At 43.6% G+C, this 14,885-nt stretch overlaps 1 protein-coding gene across 1 annotated transcript in view; it reads left to right on the top strand.

Moving 5' to 3' along the window:
• The window catches only part of NAV3 (neuron navigator 3), a 367,296-nt gene that overhangs the window by 215,380 nt on the left and 137,031 nt on the right, over positions 1-14,885 (top strand). Inside the window, exon 10 of the mRNA XM_054399920.1 lies at positions 13,580-13,688. Coding sequence (XP_054255895.1) covers positions 13,580-13,688 — 109 coding nt within the window. The remainder of the gene's footprint in view (positions 1-13,579; positions 13,689-14,885) is intronic.

Raw genomic sequence — 14,885 nt, 5'->3', positions numbered from 1 at the left:
TGGCAGGGAAGTTGGAGTGGAAGATCTCTAAGGTCTCTTCCAACCCAAGCCATTCTATGATTCTGTTACAAAGGCCTGTAGTGATAGGACAAGGGGAAATGGTTTCAAACAAGAGAAGATGTAGATTGGGTATTAGGAACAAGTTTTTTATCATGAGGGTGGTGCATCATTAGAACAGGTTGCCCAGGGAGGTGGTTGAGGCTCCTTCCCTGGAGATATTCAAGGTGAAGTTTGACAGGGTCCTAGGCAACCTGATCTAGCTGAAGATGTCTCTGCTGACTGCAGGAGAGGTTGGAATATCACAGAATCACAGAATCAATAAGGTTGGAAAAGACCTCAAGGATCATCAAAGTCCAACCTGTCACCCAAGATGTCATGACTACTAAACCCCTCTTGAACACCTCCAGGGATGGGGACTCCAGCACCTCCCTGGGCAGCACATTCCAAGGGCCAATTACTCTTTCTGGGAAGAGCTTTCTCTTCACCTCGAGTCTAAACTTCCCCTGGTTGCCTGGGAGAAGAGACCAACCCTCACCTGGCTACAACCTCCTTTCAGGCAGTTGTAGACAGCAATAAGGTCACCCCTGAGCCTCCTCTTCTCCAGGGAAAGGACTTTAGAGAGCCATTCCAACACAAACCATTCTATGATTCTATTATTCTGTATTTCTGCAAAACCAGATTGTAAATTTGTAGAAAAGATTTTAAAAGAATAATGAAAGGGAAAACTTAATACTATCCACTTAGGCTCTTGTTTTTCATGGTATGAAAACTCTGATAACACAAAGATGGGTGGAGTGGCTGACACAGGAGGGTTGTGCTGCCATTCAGGGAGACTCAGACAAGCTGAGAGCTGGGCAGGGAGAAATTTGATGAAGTTCAACAAGGGCAAGAGGAGAGTCTTGCATCTGGGAAGGAACAACTCCATGCACCAGTATAGGTCAGGGAGTGACCTGGTGAAGAGCAGTGAAGGCGAAAGGGACCTGGGGTTTCTGGTGGATGGAAGGTTGCCCATGAGCCAGCAATGTGCTCTGGTGGCCAAGAAGGCCAATGGCATCCTGGGGTGGATCAGAATGTGACCAGTAGATCAAGAGAGGTTCTCCTCCCCTTCTACTCTGCCCTGCTGAGGCCACATCTGGAGTATTGTGTCCAGTTCTGGGGCCTTCAGTTCAAGAGGGACCTCAGGGAACTGCTTGAGAGAGTCCAGTGCAGAGCCACAACAAATGATGAAGGGAGTGGAACATCTTCCTTATGAGGAGAGCCTGAGGGAGCTGAGGGCTCTGTAGCTTGGAGAAGAGGAGCCTGAGAGGTGACCTCATTGCTGGTGCTAAAGATGTGCAGGGGGAGTGCCCAGAGGCTGGAGCCAGGCTCTGCTGGGTGATGCCCAATGCCAGCACAAGGGGCAATGGTGGAAGTTGAGGCATAGGAAGTTCCATGGAAACAGGAGGAAGAATTATTTCCCTGTGAGGATAACAGAACACTGGAAGAGGCTACCCAGGGGGCTGTGGAGTTTCCCTCTCTGGAGCTATTCAAGACCTGCCTGGCTGTGTTCCTGTGTGACCTGCTCTAGGTGCTCCTGCTCTGGCAGGGGGGTTGGACTGGATGAGCTTTCAAGGTCCCTTTGAGCCCCTGAAATTCTGTGATTCTGTGACTAGGAATAAGTTTTTAAGGCTTCCTTCCTCAGTATTTCTCCTTCTAATAGCTGTGACATTTTTCAGGCTCTCCTGTGAGTTTGAATAGTGACTAATTCTAAAAAAAAAAAAAAAAATCCAAGAGATGAAGCAGAAATGAAAGAGTGATTTTAAAAGTCATAGGATGATATCAATGGCAGGATTAGCATTAAAAAAAAAATTCCATTTTCAAGATTTTATGTTTACTGTGCTGCCTTTTTTTTTATGCTCTCTAAAAGAAATAGTTAATTAGTGGGTTTGGAAACAGTTTACAATTTGGTTTTTTTTTTTTTTTCCCCAAGTAAACTTGGAAGGGATTCATAATCTCATGAATTTGCAGATCTATTGCATAATTAATTTGTAAGTCTCCAAACTAGGCACTGCGACTTCAAAGTAAGTCTTATCTGACAGCAAAATTTGTCCCTAGATTATTAGCTCTTGAAATCATTTTTGTAATTCCTCTTATTAAAGAGAGAGTACAAATAAGATGGGGAGGGGGGGAGTTTCCTGTGCTGTTCCTGATTTAAGCACATCTAAGTGTGTTGGGATGGGTAATGCATTCACCTGGAAGGAAGATGGGCAATAATGTTTTGTCTTGATATTGGCTTTCCTCTGGTCCCCTTTACTGGCTTCTTATTTTACAAAGCTCTATCTGACTGTTGCTGTAGCTCACTGTTTTAGAAATGGAGGGATGAACTTTACAAAATAATGAATTTTTTAATAAGTGAACCTGAGAATTTTCCATCTTGTAATTTTGTTTCATTGAACACCCCTGCAGAGAGGTATAGTAAAGCAGAAGGATAAATTCAGTGTTCTTTCTGCTGGGCAAATGGTCCAGGATGTACATAACTGCAGCAGGACCGGGGAGGAGATTGTCCCTTGGTACTCAGCTTTGCTGAGGCCACACCTGGAGTGTTGTGTCCAGTTTTGGGCACCTCAATCCAAGAGAGATGTGGAGGTGCTGGAGCCAGGGCAGAGGAGGGCCAGGAAGCTGTGAAAGGCCTGGAGAATAAATCTGATGAAGAGCTACTGAAGAAGCTGGGGATGGTTAGTGTGAAAAAGAGGAGGCTGGGGGGAGACCTCATTGCTGGCTACAACTACCTGAAAGGACCTTGTGGAGAGGCTGCTGCTGGTCTCTTCTCACAGGTAATTATTGATAGAGCAAGAGGGAATGGCCTCAAGCTACGAATGGGTAGGTTTAGACTGGACATCTGGAAACATTTTTTCAGGGACAGAGTGGTCAGGGATTGGAATGTGCTGCCCAGGGAGGTGGTGAAGTGACCAGTGCTGGGTGTGTTTAAAGGTGGTTTGGATGTGGTGGTGCTTGGGGCTATGGTTCAGGGGTGACCCTGGTAGAGTAGGGTTATTGGTTGGTGATCCTGAGGGTCTTTTCCAGCCTGAATGTTTCTGTGATTCTGTAACTGTCTGCTGTATCTGAGGATCATTATGATATCTACCAAGTGAGGGAGTGCTGTAGTTTAGTGTTTGTACACACAAAGGCTGAGTGGAGGTTGTGTGGTTAGCTCCAGTGTATCCATATCCCAGCATTTGACTCAATATGCTGTTAAGGTATGCAGGAAAAGAAATGACAAGTGGATGCTGGAGCTGCCAGCTACCCTCATGTGGCTCACACACAGTTCAGATGTTGTGCCTATGCCTGGGCAGTGTTCTCTGACCTGTGTCTTGCTGGAGCTCTGCTTATTTGCACCCTGTGATAGGACAAGGGGCAGTGGATAGAAACTCCAGCACAGGAGGTTCTACCTCAACATGAGGAGGAACTTCTTCACTGTGAGGCTCACAGAGCACTGGAACAGGCTGCCCAGAGAGGTTGTGGAGTCTCCTTCTCTGGAGACTTTCCAGCCCCATCTGGATGCATTCTTGTGTTACCTGCACTGGATTCTATGGTCCTGCTCTGGCAGGGGGGTTGGACTCGATGATCTCTGCCGGTCCCTTCCAAACCTTAACATCCTGTGAGCCTGTGAAAAGCAAGAAGTGCAAGAAGAGGCTCCTGTCAAAACCCCTTTATTCATCCAAGTGTTCTGCAAGAAGTGTGTAATTCTTAAAGCGGCATTTTTAAAGGTTACTTCCCTATCAGTACCTCCCAGGTAGGGATTTGAGATGACCAAATTGTTACGAATCCAGTGTATTGTTAAAGAGTCATTTTCATATCTATAGATTTCTACTTAATGTGCCTTTAAATTCATTGCCTCTAGACACAAAGTTTGTATCTAAAAAAGTGGAATGCAGTTCAGCTCATTCTTTGTTCATCTGTCTGCTGTTTCAGGGACTAACATCTTTTTCCCTGTGAGTAAAGCTACCTATATTTAAACATAAGTCTTCTTTCTCTCTTGTAACCTATTTAAAGCAACATTTAGAACTGGTCAGATTAGCTCAAAGACAATATGGAGCTGCTGAATAAAAAAAAAAAAAAATGATATTCAGTTAATAGATTTTTCCACAGAAGATTGTGAAGCAATGACTTTTAGTACAGCTTTTTAAATTCCATACTAACCTCTCAGTCTCAGGGATGCAAACAAGGGAGACTTTAAGAAGAAAGAAGTTAATTATTTCCTTTTATTATCCTTTTAAGGAGAATAGAAGTTAAATATTTCCCCTTTTTATCCTTTTAAGGAGAATACAAGTTAAATATTTTGGTTTCTTTATCCTTTAAGAAGAAAGTAGTTAAATATTTCCTTCTATTATTCTTTAAGAAGAAAGAAGTTCCTTTTGTTATCCTTACTGGGTAGGTGCTCTTTTGTTCCATTTTTGTGGCTTCTTTAAGATCCTTTTTTAAAAATTATTTTTAAAATTATTTTTGAAATTGTTTTTTAAATTATTTGAAACTATTTTTAAATTATTTTAAAAAATATTTTTAAACTATTTTAAATTTTTTTTAAAATTATTTTTAATTAGTTTTTAAATTCTTTTAAAATTCTTTTAAAATTAGTTTTAAACTATTTAAAAATTATTTTTAAATTAGCTTTTAAGTTATTTTTAAAATTATTTTAAAAATTATTTTAAAATTATTTTTCAAATATTTTAAAATTATTTTTCAAATATTTTTAAATATTTTTAGGTTATTTTAAATTATTTTTAAATTATTTTTAAATTATTTTAGAATATTTTAAAAATATTTTTAAATTATTTTAGTATATTTTTAAAATATTTTAAAATTTATTTTTACATTCTTTTAAAATTCTTTTAAATTTATTTTTGGAATTATTTTAAAAATATTTAAAAATATTTTAAATTATTTTAAATTATTTTTAAAATATTTTAAAATTATTTTAAAATTATTTTAAAATTATTTTTAAAATATTATTTTTAATTTGTATTTATTTGAAAAAATATTTCTTTTTTTTTTTGTTTTTTTTTTTTTTTTAATTTTTATTATTTAGAGCAGAAGTTGCAAGTTTGAAGGTCCATTTGCAAATCTGCTTTTAGCTACCAGCACTGGGATTAGCAAGTGATATGGAAGAAAGAGTTTTCCATCCTTACCTTTTTGGGCTGAAAAAATAGGATTTGCCTGTGTAGGTCTGTTACTGTAGCATCCCACTCGGATGAAGCTCTCTCTTGAAACCTGTGGCACTGTGAACTAGGCAAAGGCTTCTGCCGTCTCCGGTGTAATTCACCGGGATGTTTGCTGCCATGGCAGCCAGCAGCATTCACTGCAGTAGCAGGGAAGAGTCATATATCTGGGAATGCAGGTTGAATACTAAAATGGAAGGAGGCTTGTGCAGAGCTTTGCTTTCAGTGGTTAATTGTGGCTCTTTATCGAGCTCTGACGCGGGGGCTGGACTCGCAGTTCTGTGTCAGCCCATCTAAAGTGAAGAGCTGTGCACCAGGATCAGGCATGAGCTGGCGGTTGGGGGCGTGGGGGGAGGGAGAGGAGGGAAAGCCTGAGCCAGCACTTGTGCCTACTTTAGATTGCAGAAGGCAGCAGCTGTAGACAGAGATGCAGGCCCAGCACTCGGATGAGACCGGTGATTGGATGGAGAGGGGAAAACACAGTTGGCTTTTGGGATTACTTCTGTGCTGGAGCAGAGTGTTTGATCAACTCTCTTCTGCTGGAGAGAAATCCAAGTGAAAATGCCTGTGAGCGCAGCAGATTAATGTGATGAGAGAGAAGTGGCTCAGCAGAGACAGCAGCGTGACTCTGAAGGAAAGGACTGTGCCTGCCTGGTTCTTTGCGCCGCGTGTCTGAGCCGTGCTTCTCCTGGCGGATGCGAGGATGAGCTGCACGGGATGTGCAGGGAGTGATGCTGGCTGGGAGACCTTGCAGGAGAGCTGAACTGCTGCGCCGCTTCCTGGTATGAAATCGAAGTGAGGCGCAGCCCCCGGCGGCGAGATGCAGAGGTCTGCTGAACTGTCAGTGTTCAAAGGCACCGAGGTCGGGAGAAGGGGTGGCCGCCTCCAGAAGCAGAAGTCTCTGACCAATCTCACGCTCATCAGTGAAGGGGAGAAGAGGAGATACTCATACAGGGAAAACTGGTTTGGAAACGCCTCCAAGTCCGGCCAGAGTTACCTTCAACGTGAGGCAGAAGCTGGGGGCAGAGGCTCCCTTTCCAAGGCGCTGTCACAGTCGGTGCACTCTCTCTGCCACTCCAGCCTCGCCACACCCCAAGCATTTCAGGTGATACCACCTGCTGGAAGCAGGACATCCAGAAGGTCAGGGAGCCAGCGTACAGGTGAAGGCTTTGAGATTGACAGTGAAGAGAGGGGAAAATCAGACGATGGAAATGCATCCTGCATGTCCCATTTCCCCAGCAGGAACTGGGCAGAGGAGGAGGAGGAAGGCTGCTTGCGTGAAGGGACTGCACATCTGGATGAAGATGTCATAATAACAATGCTTGGGGACCTAGAACAGGTCCTTTATAGTGATATATTAGGTAAGTTAACCTTGACTTGGCATCAGGAAGGGCAGGAGGAGACCCAAGCGTTAGCACATATCTGCATGGAGCAGATGTTGGATCCTGACAGTGATTTCATGAGACAGAACTGGGTTTATTTGCAGTAGTGTGCAAAAATAGGGTCTAGCCATTTCTTGCTTGTTTGCTTACACTTACCTCTAAAGACCAGAGAAGTGTTTAAATCACTTTTGATGGGGACATGGGCAGCAGCAGCCTGTGAATAATTTGGTATAGTTTGCTTAAGTGTTTAAAAAAATAAAGGTGAAGAATTTAAGTATTAGTTAACTTCTAAATAATTTCATTTTAATGATGTTTGTTCTCACCAATTTAGAATTAAAATCTTGAGTCCAAGGTTAGGTTTAGATAGAAAATGTCTTGGCCTACTTACAAACTGTCCCTCCAGTATTTCTTTCACCTTTTCACCCCAGCATTGATAATTTCACCCCTGTACATGGAGCTGTGAGTGCCAGGGTTTCAGTTTAGCTTCAAGAACCAATTTTCTTCTATCAGTGAATGCCAGTGGCATTTGATGTCTGCTGCCATAGGGGCTTCAAAAGATTTCTCTGTTACTGGCTGTACTTTTCATCTCTCAGCCCTTTATAAGGGTGCCCAAAGTGTTCATTTCCAAGGCTTTGTTCTTCAGACAGCTAAAGGGCTGAAATGGCTGTTTGCTTTTCCAAGGTTAGATAGCATGTGTCTAGCCTGGAGCTTCTTTGCCAGTGGCTATGTTAGTCTGTGTTTAAACATCCAGGATAAATTTTTTTCTCTCTGTGTGTATATATATATATTGCAAAAAGCTATCATCTCTTCTATTTTTTTTTTTTTGCATACCTTTTATTATTAGACTATACAAGTAAGGGCGTCTCAGAATGATTAGAGGCTTGCTAGCAAAGGCAGCTGAGCTCTCCACCTGCCTCTGCTCCTCTTCAGCTGTGTCACTGAGCAAATCTCTGCTCTCTTGTGAGCCTCACTTTCCTTGCCTGCAGAGTGAAGCTGGTACTTTGTGAATGGAGTTAATATCTAAGAGTGGCCAATTCTCTGGGGAGCTGCTTAGTATTTGTAAATGCTTTTATGCAATTCAGGCAAGGAACAGAATAATTTTTCTCCCCTTTGTCTGGTCTGGGCTTTAATTATATGTGCAGAAGTACTGAAATGATCGTGAATAGCATTATTAAATGTGCAGTTATGGGTGAGATTCAGAACTGTGAATGTAAAAGTTTAACCTAGGCATTTAGTGATGTCTGTGAAATGTTTTTTTTATTTCCTATGTCCATACCTCACTCAATGGAAGAAATTAATTTGCTCTCTAGAAATTTGTTTAAGGAGGCCAAGTGCCAGTTCCTGCACTTAGGTTGCAACCCCACGCAACACTGCAAGCTTGGGGCAGAGTGGCTGCAAAGCTTCCTAGTAGAAAAGGACCTGAGGTTGTTTGTTGACAGCCAGCAGAAGACTAGCCAGCAGTGTCCTCATGTGGCCAAAAAGGCCAGCAGCACCCTGGCCAGTATCAGGAAGGATGTGGCCAGCAGGAGTAGGGAAGTGATTGTGCCCCTGTACTCTGTGTTGGTGAGGCCACTGCTTGAGTATTGTGTCCAGTTTTGGGCCCCTCAATACAAGAAGAACGTTGAGTTGCTGGAGCATGTCCAGAGAAGGGCAGTGAAGCTGATGAAGAGTCTGGAGAACAAGTCTTACAAGTGTCTGAAGGAACTGGGGATGTTTAGCCTGGAGGAGGCTGAGGGGAAACCTGAACAACTCTCTACAACTACCAGAAAAGAGGTTGGTCTCTTCTCCCTAGTACCAAGTGATAGGACAAGAGGAAACAGCCTGAAGTTGTGCCAGGGGAAGTTTAGATTGGATGGTGGTAAAAATTTCTTTCCTGAATTAGTGGTCAGGCATTGGAATAGGCTTCCCAGGAGGTGGTGGAGTCACTGTCCCTGAAGGTGTTCAAAAGACATGGCACTTCAGGTTGTGACTTAATGGCCACAGTGAAGTTAGGTCAACAGTTGAACTCATCTTAGAGGCCTTTTCCAACCCAAACTATTGTATGATTCTGTGATTGAGGTAAGCTGTAATCATGTAGTATTGAGAGACAAGAATCTGGGGACAAGCTTTTGAAATATTCATGTTTCCCACAAACAATGAAGCTGCAAGTGATTTGAGCAGATGATAGTTTATGGGGCCAGAGAGATATTTGCAGCAGCCTTTCTTGGCAGAGGAACAAAATGTTGACAGGGTGTTATTCAGGGTACTCTAGTTTTAGCCTTTATCATTGCAGTCTCTCCATGTATAAACTAGAATGGCTTTTCTCCAGCATGCCCACCAGAATCACTTAAGATCACAGGTCAGGGAGCATGTCTGAGATGTTAGGCCATGCAAATAGGGATCAACTGTATGATGGCAATGGGCCAAAGTAATAAGAGACAAGGTGCATGGAGGAATCTGGACTCTCTTTGGTCCTGTTCTTTATGTGCCAATTCTGCTGCAATAAGCACTGTAGAGTTTCTTCTAGGAGGCAGCAGCAAACACCTTGACCATTCCTATGGTCCTCTATATGGGAGGATGCTTGATGCAGGTGAGGAGTCCTGATAACATATGTGATGTCAGATGGAAGTTGAGTCTGAGGATGCACTGCCCAGGGAGCTGGTGGGGTTAATCTTCCTGGAGGTGTTTAAGAAGAGCCTGGATGAGGCACTTAGTGCCATGGTCTAGTTGATTAGTTAGGGTTAGGTGATTGGTTGGACTTGATGATCTTGGAGGTCTCTTCCAACCTGGCTGAGTCTGTGATTCTGTGTGTTCAGATCTCTATTTTCTTCAGCCATGGAACAGTCTCAGTCCATTGATACCACCTTAAGAGAAGGATGGAAAGGAAAAGGACACAACAATTAGTTTTAAAACACCTGACAGCTGCAGTTCTGAGGAATTTGTATGTAGTACTAGGTAGTATTCTGAGATCATAAAACTCCAGCTGTATCCTTTTCAGGAAAAAAAAAAAAAAAGATGGATTTTTTTTTCTTTTAAGTTACCCTTTATGTCATTGAGAGATCAAAAAAAGATTAGACCTCAAACTTTTCACCTTCCAAGGGTAGAATAACACCATCTTAATGGTATAAGTTGACTGAAAGGAAAATATCCTTCTCTCTAAAAAAAAAAAATTAAAAAATTGGCAGTTTGTCATATAGATAGGTACCTTTTTTATTTTTTTTTTTAAATTGGGATTAGACCTTAAGGCTTTGTTATGCTATTTACTGTACAATAGATATTAAAAAAGACAGTTGCTGTCATTTTTGCTGTAAGAAGTTGCAGTGTTAATATGCAGCAAAGGACACCTGACAAGGGTAAACAAGGAAGGAAAGGGCAAAGTCACTGCAAATATGATTTATATTCAGTTCCTCAAATAAATATAAAGTTTTGCTTAGACTTTAATTCTGCCTGCTTGCACCCTGGAATTTGTCTTTCTGTGTATGACATAAAATTATTATATACCAACAAGCTACTATTTCACATCTGATTTGGGACAGGACAGCTAAAGAACAGGTCCTGAGCCTCCCTCATACAGCTATTGTAGCAGGAATAATGTGGGCTCCTGGCAGTCAATTTTAAGTGCATTTGGTGGAGGGGGGAAATCAGCAGGCAGTCAGTGGGGAGCTGAGTGCACCACAGGCAGCTGCCTGGAGCAGGTATGGACAGTCTGCCTGGGAATGGTTTGGGCTTTCAGCAGGAGATGCAATCTTAACAGGACTTGTTGGTCTCCAACTTAGAATCATAGAATTGTCAGGGTTGGAAGGGACTTCAAGGATCATCCAGTTTCCAACTCCCCTGCCATGGGCCCTCACACTACAGCAGGTTGCTCACAGCCACATCCAGCCTGGCCTTTAAAACCTCCAGGGATGAGGCTTCCACCACCTTCCTGGGAAACTTGTTCCCGTGTCTCACTACCCTCATGGTGAAGAACTTCTTCCCAACAGGGTGGTAGAACACTGGAAGAGGTTGCCCAGGGAGGTGGTTGAGGCTCCTTCTCTGAAGATATTCAAGGTGAGGATGGATGAGGCCCTGGGCAACCTGATCTAGTTGGGGATGTCCCTGCTGAGTGTGGGGAGGACAGACTGGATGACTTTTGGAAGTCCCTTCTGCCCTGGACCATTCTATGATTCCATGATTCTAAAATACACACAGGTAGTTCATTTGACGGAGCAAAGGTGTGTGACTTGACATGCCTTCAGTGTGTGGCTGGAGAAAATGGAGAGCTTGGCAACAGTGCTGAACATGTATAACCATTTCTTGTCTTCCCCTTGTCTGGATGTTTTCCCCACTGTCAGTTCAATGATGCCAACCCAGAGGTTTATAGACTGCTGGATCATTAAACTACCGAAGAATTTATTTGGGGTGATAAAACAAACAAGCAAACAGCAGTTCCTGAAGGACACTGTGTCCAGTTCCGGGCTACTGTGTCCAGTTCTGGGCTCCTCAATTTAAGAAGGACATTGAGACACTTGAACATGTCCAGAGAAGGGCAGCAAAGCTGGGGAGGGCTCTGGAGCACAGCCCTGTGAGGAGAGGCTGAGGGAGCTGGGGGTGTTTAGCCTGGAGAAGAGGAGGCTCAGGGGAGACCTCATTGCTGTCTACAACTCCCTGAAGGGAGGTTGTAGCCAGGTGGGGGTTGGGCTCTTCTCCCAGGCAACCAGCAGCAGAAGGAGGGGACACAGTCTCCAGCTGTGTCAGGGGAAGTTTAGGCTTGAGGTGAAGAGAAAATTCTTCCCAAAAAGACTAATCATCCCTTGGAATGTGCTGCCCAGGGAGGTGGTGGAGTCAGCATCCCTGGAGATGTTCCAAGAAGGATTGGATGTGGCACTTGGAGCCATGGCTTAGTTAGTCATGAGGTGCTGGGTGATAGGTTGGACTTGATGATCTCTGAGGTCTTTTCCAACCTGGTTGATTCTGTGATTCTGTGACTGGTTGGCTGCAGCAAAGAAGACAGAAGACATAGCTGATGCAGAGTAGATCTGAAACCCTCCAAGTGGCATTGCTTTGAAAGCTAGCTGGACACTAAGCCACAACTGCAAGGTACATTGACTAGTACCATGCATCACTGGCCTATCAGGGAAGAATCAAAGTGTGTATTTCTGGAGAGATGTATTTCCATCTAATGTCAAGAGTTTGGATTTTCCTTACCTGCCTGCAGAGTATTTGAGCAATAGGACCTGGAGAGAGTACAGTAACAGCTCAGTTGATCGGGGGCTCTAAAGCTTCATCCTTTAGCCAAAATTGTGAAGAATAATCTCCCCCTTCAGGAAACCATTAGAGTTCAGGGAAGGTGCTTTATTAAGTGCCTAACTTAAAGAGTGCTTTGTACCTAAACTGAGGTAGTCTGGTCTTGATGATCAGGTAGGGAGGTGGATGTGAACTGATTGAAGGAAAGAAGTCAGAGAGTTGTGGTCAATAGGACAGAGTCTAGTTGGAGGCCTGTGACTAGTCGAGTCCCTCAGGGGTCAGTACTGGGATCAGTTCTGTTCAATCTATTCATCAATGACCTGGATGAGGGCACAGAGAGCACTGTCAGCAAGTTTGCTGAGGGCACCACTGGGAGGAGTGGCTGACACAGGAGGGTTGTGCTGCCAGTCAGCCAGACTGAGACAGGCTGAGAGCTGGGCAAGGAGAAATGGGGAGAGTCTTGTACCTGGGAAAGAACAACCCCATGGAGCAGGATAGGTTGGGGATGGACCAGCTGGAGAGCAGTGAAGGAGAAAAGGACCTGGGGGTCCTGATGGATAGAAGGTTGACCATGAGCCATCAATGTGCTCTGGTGGCCAAGAAGGCCAATGGCATCCTGGGGTGAATTAGAAGGGCTGTGGTTAGGAGGTTCTCCTCCTCCTCTACTCTGCCCTGGTGAGGCCACATCTGGAGTATTGTGTCCAGTTCTGGGGCCTTCAGTTCAAGAGGGACCTCAGGGAACTGCTTGAGAGATTCCAGTGCAGAGCCACAACAAATGATGAAAGGAGTAGAACATCTTCCTTATGAGGAGAGACTGAGGGAGCTGAGGGCTCTGTAGCTTGGAGAAGAGGAGCCTGAGAGGTGACCTCATTGCTGTTGCTAAAGATGTGCAGGGGGAGTGCCCAGAGGCTGGAGCCAGGCTCTGCTGGGTGATGCCCAATGCCAGCACCAGGGGCAATGGTGGAAGTTGAGGCACAGGAAGTTCCATGGAAACAGGAGGAAGAATTTTTTTCGCTGTGATAGAACACTGGAAGAGGCTGCCCAGGGGGGTTGTGGAGTCTCCCTCTCTGGAGCTATTCAAGAGCTGCCTGGATGTGTTCCTGTGTGATGTGCTCTAGGTGCTCCTGCTCTGGCGGGGGGGGTTGGACTGGATGATCTCTGGAGGTCCCTTCCAGCCCCTAACCTTCTGTGATTCTGTGAAACATCCTGGCTCTTAAGTGCATACTGAAGAGTTGCAACAACTCTTTTCAACGATATATTTTCAACATCACAATTCTCTCCAGACATGGATTTATTGTGCTATTATTTCCTACCAAGCCCTTTAAAATGTCAAAGGGGAAGAAGGGGGTTGTGTAATGCATCAAGTGGTCTGGGGCTGCATCATGCCTTGATTACAAGGGATAAAGATCCCAACACTGTAAATCTGAGTTTCATTAATAGATCTGGGCTCTATGAAGTACTCTCTATCAAGGAGTACTTCATCAGATTCTTTTTGGGGGTGTTACTTCTTTTTTTTTTTTTTGCATACTGCCTGTTATTTATAAGCATCTGTGTGTTTTATTTACTGAAAGGATGAGGCTTTGTTTTTTAACAGGTTACAGAGGCTTTTAAACCTTTTCAAAGGTTACCTATTTACAATCTGGGTGTATTCTCACCTCTGTGTACAGTCACCCACTTTATTCAACCTTACATACTCCTGGAACTGACTTGGTAGGTTGGACTGGATGATCTTGGAGGTCTCTTCCAACCTGGTTGATTCTATGATTCTATGATGCTGGTTTCACTGTTTTCTTCCAGGGGAAGACCCTGAAACAAGAAGAATGAGAACTGTAAAGAACATAGCAGACCTGAGGCAGAATTTGGAAGAAACTATGTCCAGCCTTAGAGGGACACAGATAAGCCACAGGTATATTGGGTTTGTGTAGACTGCTAAAAATGTGAACTGTAGGAGAGTGTTGCTTGTTGATGAAGGAATTAGAGACTTGCAGGGGAAAATTAGCTGTGACACTAACCATACTGTTTGACAGACTGCCTCAATAACTTAAAGATGACTTTAATATGGAACAGGTTGCCCAGGGAGGAGGTAGAAGCCTCATCCCTGGAGGTTTTGAAGGCCAGGCTGGATGTGGCTCTAGGCAACCTGATGTAGTGTGAGATGTCCCTGCCCATGGGTTGGAACTAGATGATCCTTGAGGTCCCTTCCAACCCTGAAAATTCTATGATTCTACGATTCTATGATCCTCTATTGTCAAAGGGTCTTATACAATCATTCAGGGAGATGGTTATCATTTCATATGGATCTACCTAGGGACCTGTAAGATTCATTTGAGGTTATTCTGGAAGTAGAGGCTGTTGTATACACAAACACAGGTGTGTGTGCAAGAAGAAACGTTCACACAGAGACCTTTTAAATAATATCTACCATTCTTCCAGCCTTTCTTTTTCCTCCTTTCTCAGGAGCAGAAAAAGCATAATTGTGGTAGTTTTAGGCTATGCCTTTAAAATTTTCCAACAGATCATGAACAGAAAGTAGTAGAGTGTAAATAAATCACTACTGGGTGTCAAAAGGAAAAGAATGATTATTCTAACCAATCCCATCGGAGAGATATCTACCATAAGATTTGGTTCCCAAAACAATCTCTCTCTCTCTTCTCACTCTTCACTCTGGGGGAGAATAACTTGCTTCTGCTTGACCTTGGCTGCATTGTTTTGGCTAAGCCTAATATCTCTGCTTCTGTCTCTTGTCCCTTTTGTACAGGGGGGTAAGGGACAGGCAGGGAGGGACAAGCAATTAGCTCCTCTGCTCTTTGGCAGGGGGGATGTGCTTGTGCTGTTTGTTAACTGTCAACACCTGTAAATATTGTGAATGCTGCATATTTTGTACCTAATCATTGCATTCCATGGCAGATTGTAGTTTTGCTTTGTAAATACCATTTGCTTCCATTTGTAAATTCCATTTGCTTCCAGCTGAGCTGGTCTGGCAAAGTTAATGTTGGGGTGGGAGGGGGTGTAACAGTGTGAGAGCTGAAATTCCCATCCCACACCAGCAATAACCAGGCTAGCTCAGTCTGGAAGCAAATGCAAGCTGTGTTTACAAGCAAAT

The sequence above is a fragment of the Indicator indicator genome, chromosome 3, assembly GCF_027791375.1.
Source record: "Indicator indicator isolate 239-I01 chromosome 3, UM_Iind_1.1, whole genome shotgun sequence".
Lineage (NCBI taxonomy): Eukaryota > Metazoa > Chordata > Aves > Piciformes > Indicatoridae > Indicator > Indicator indicator.
This window is presented reverse-complemented; position numbering and strand designations above follow the sequence as displayed.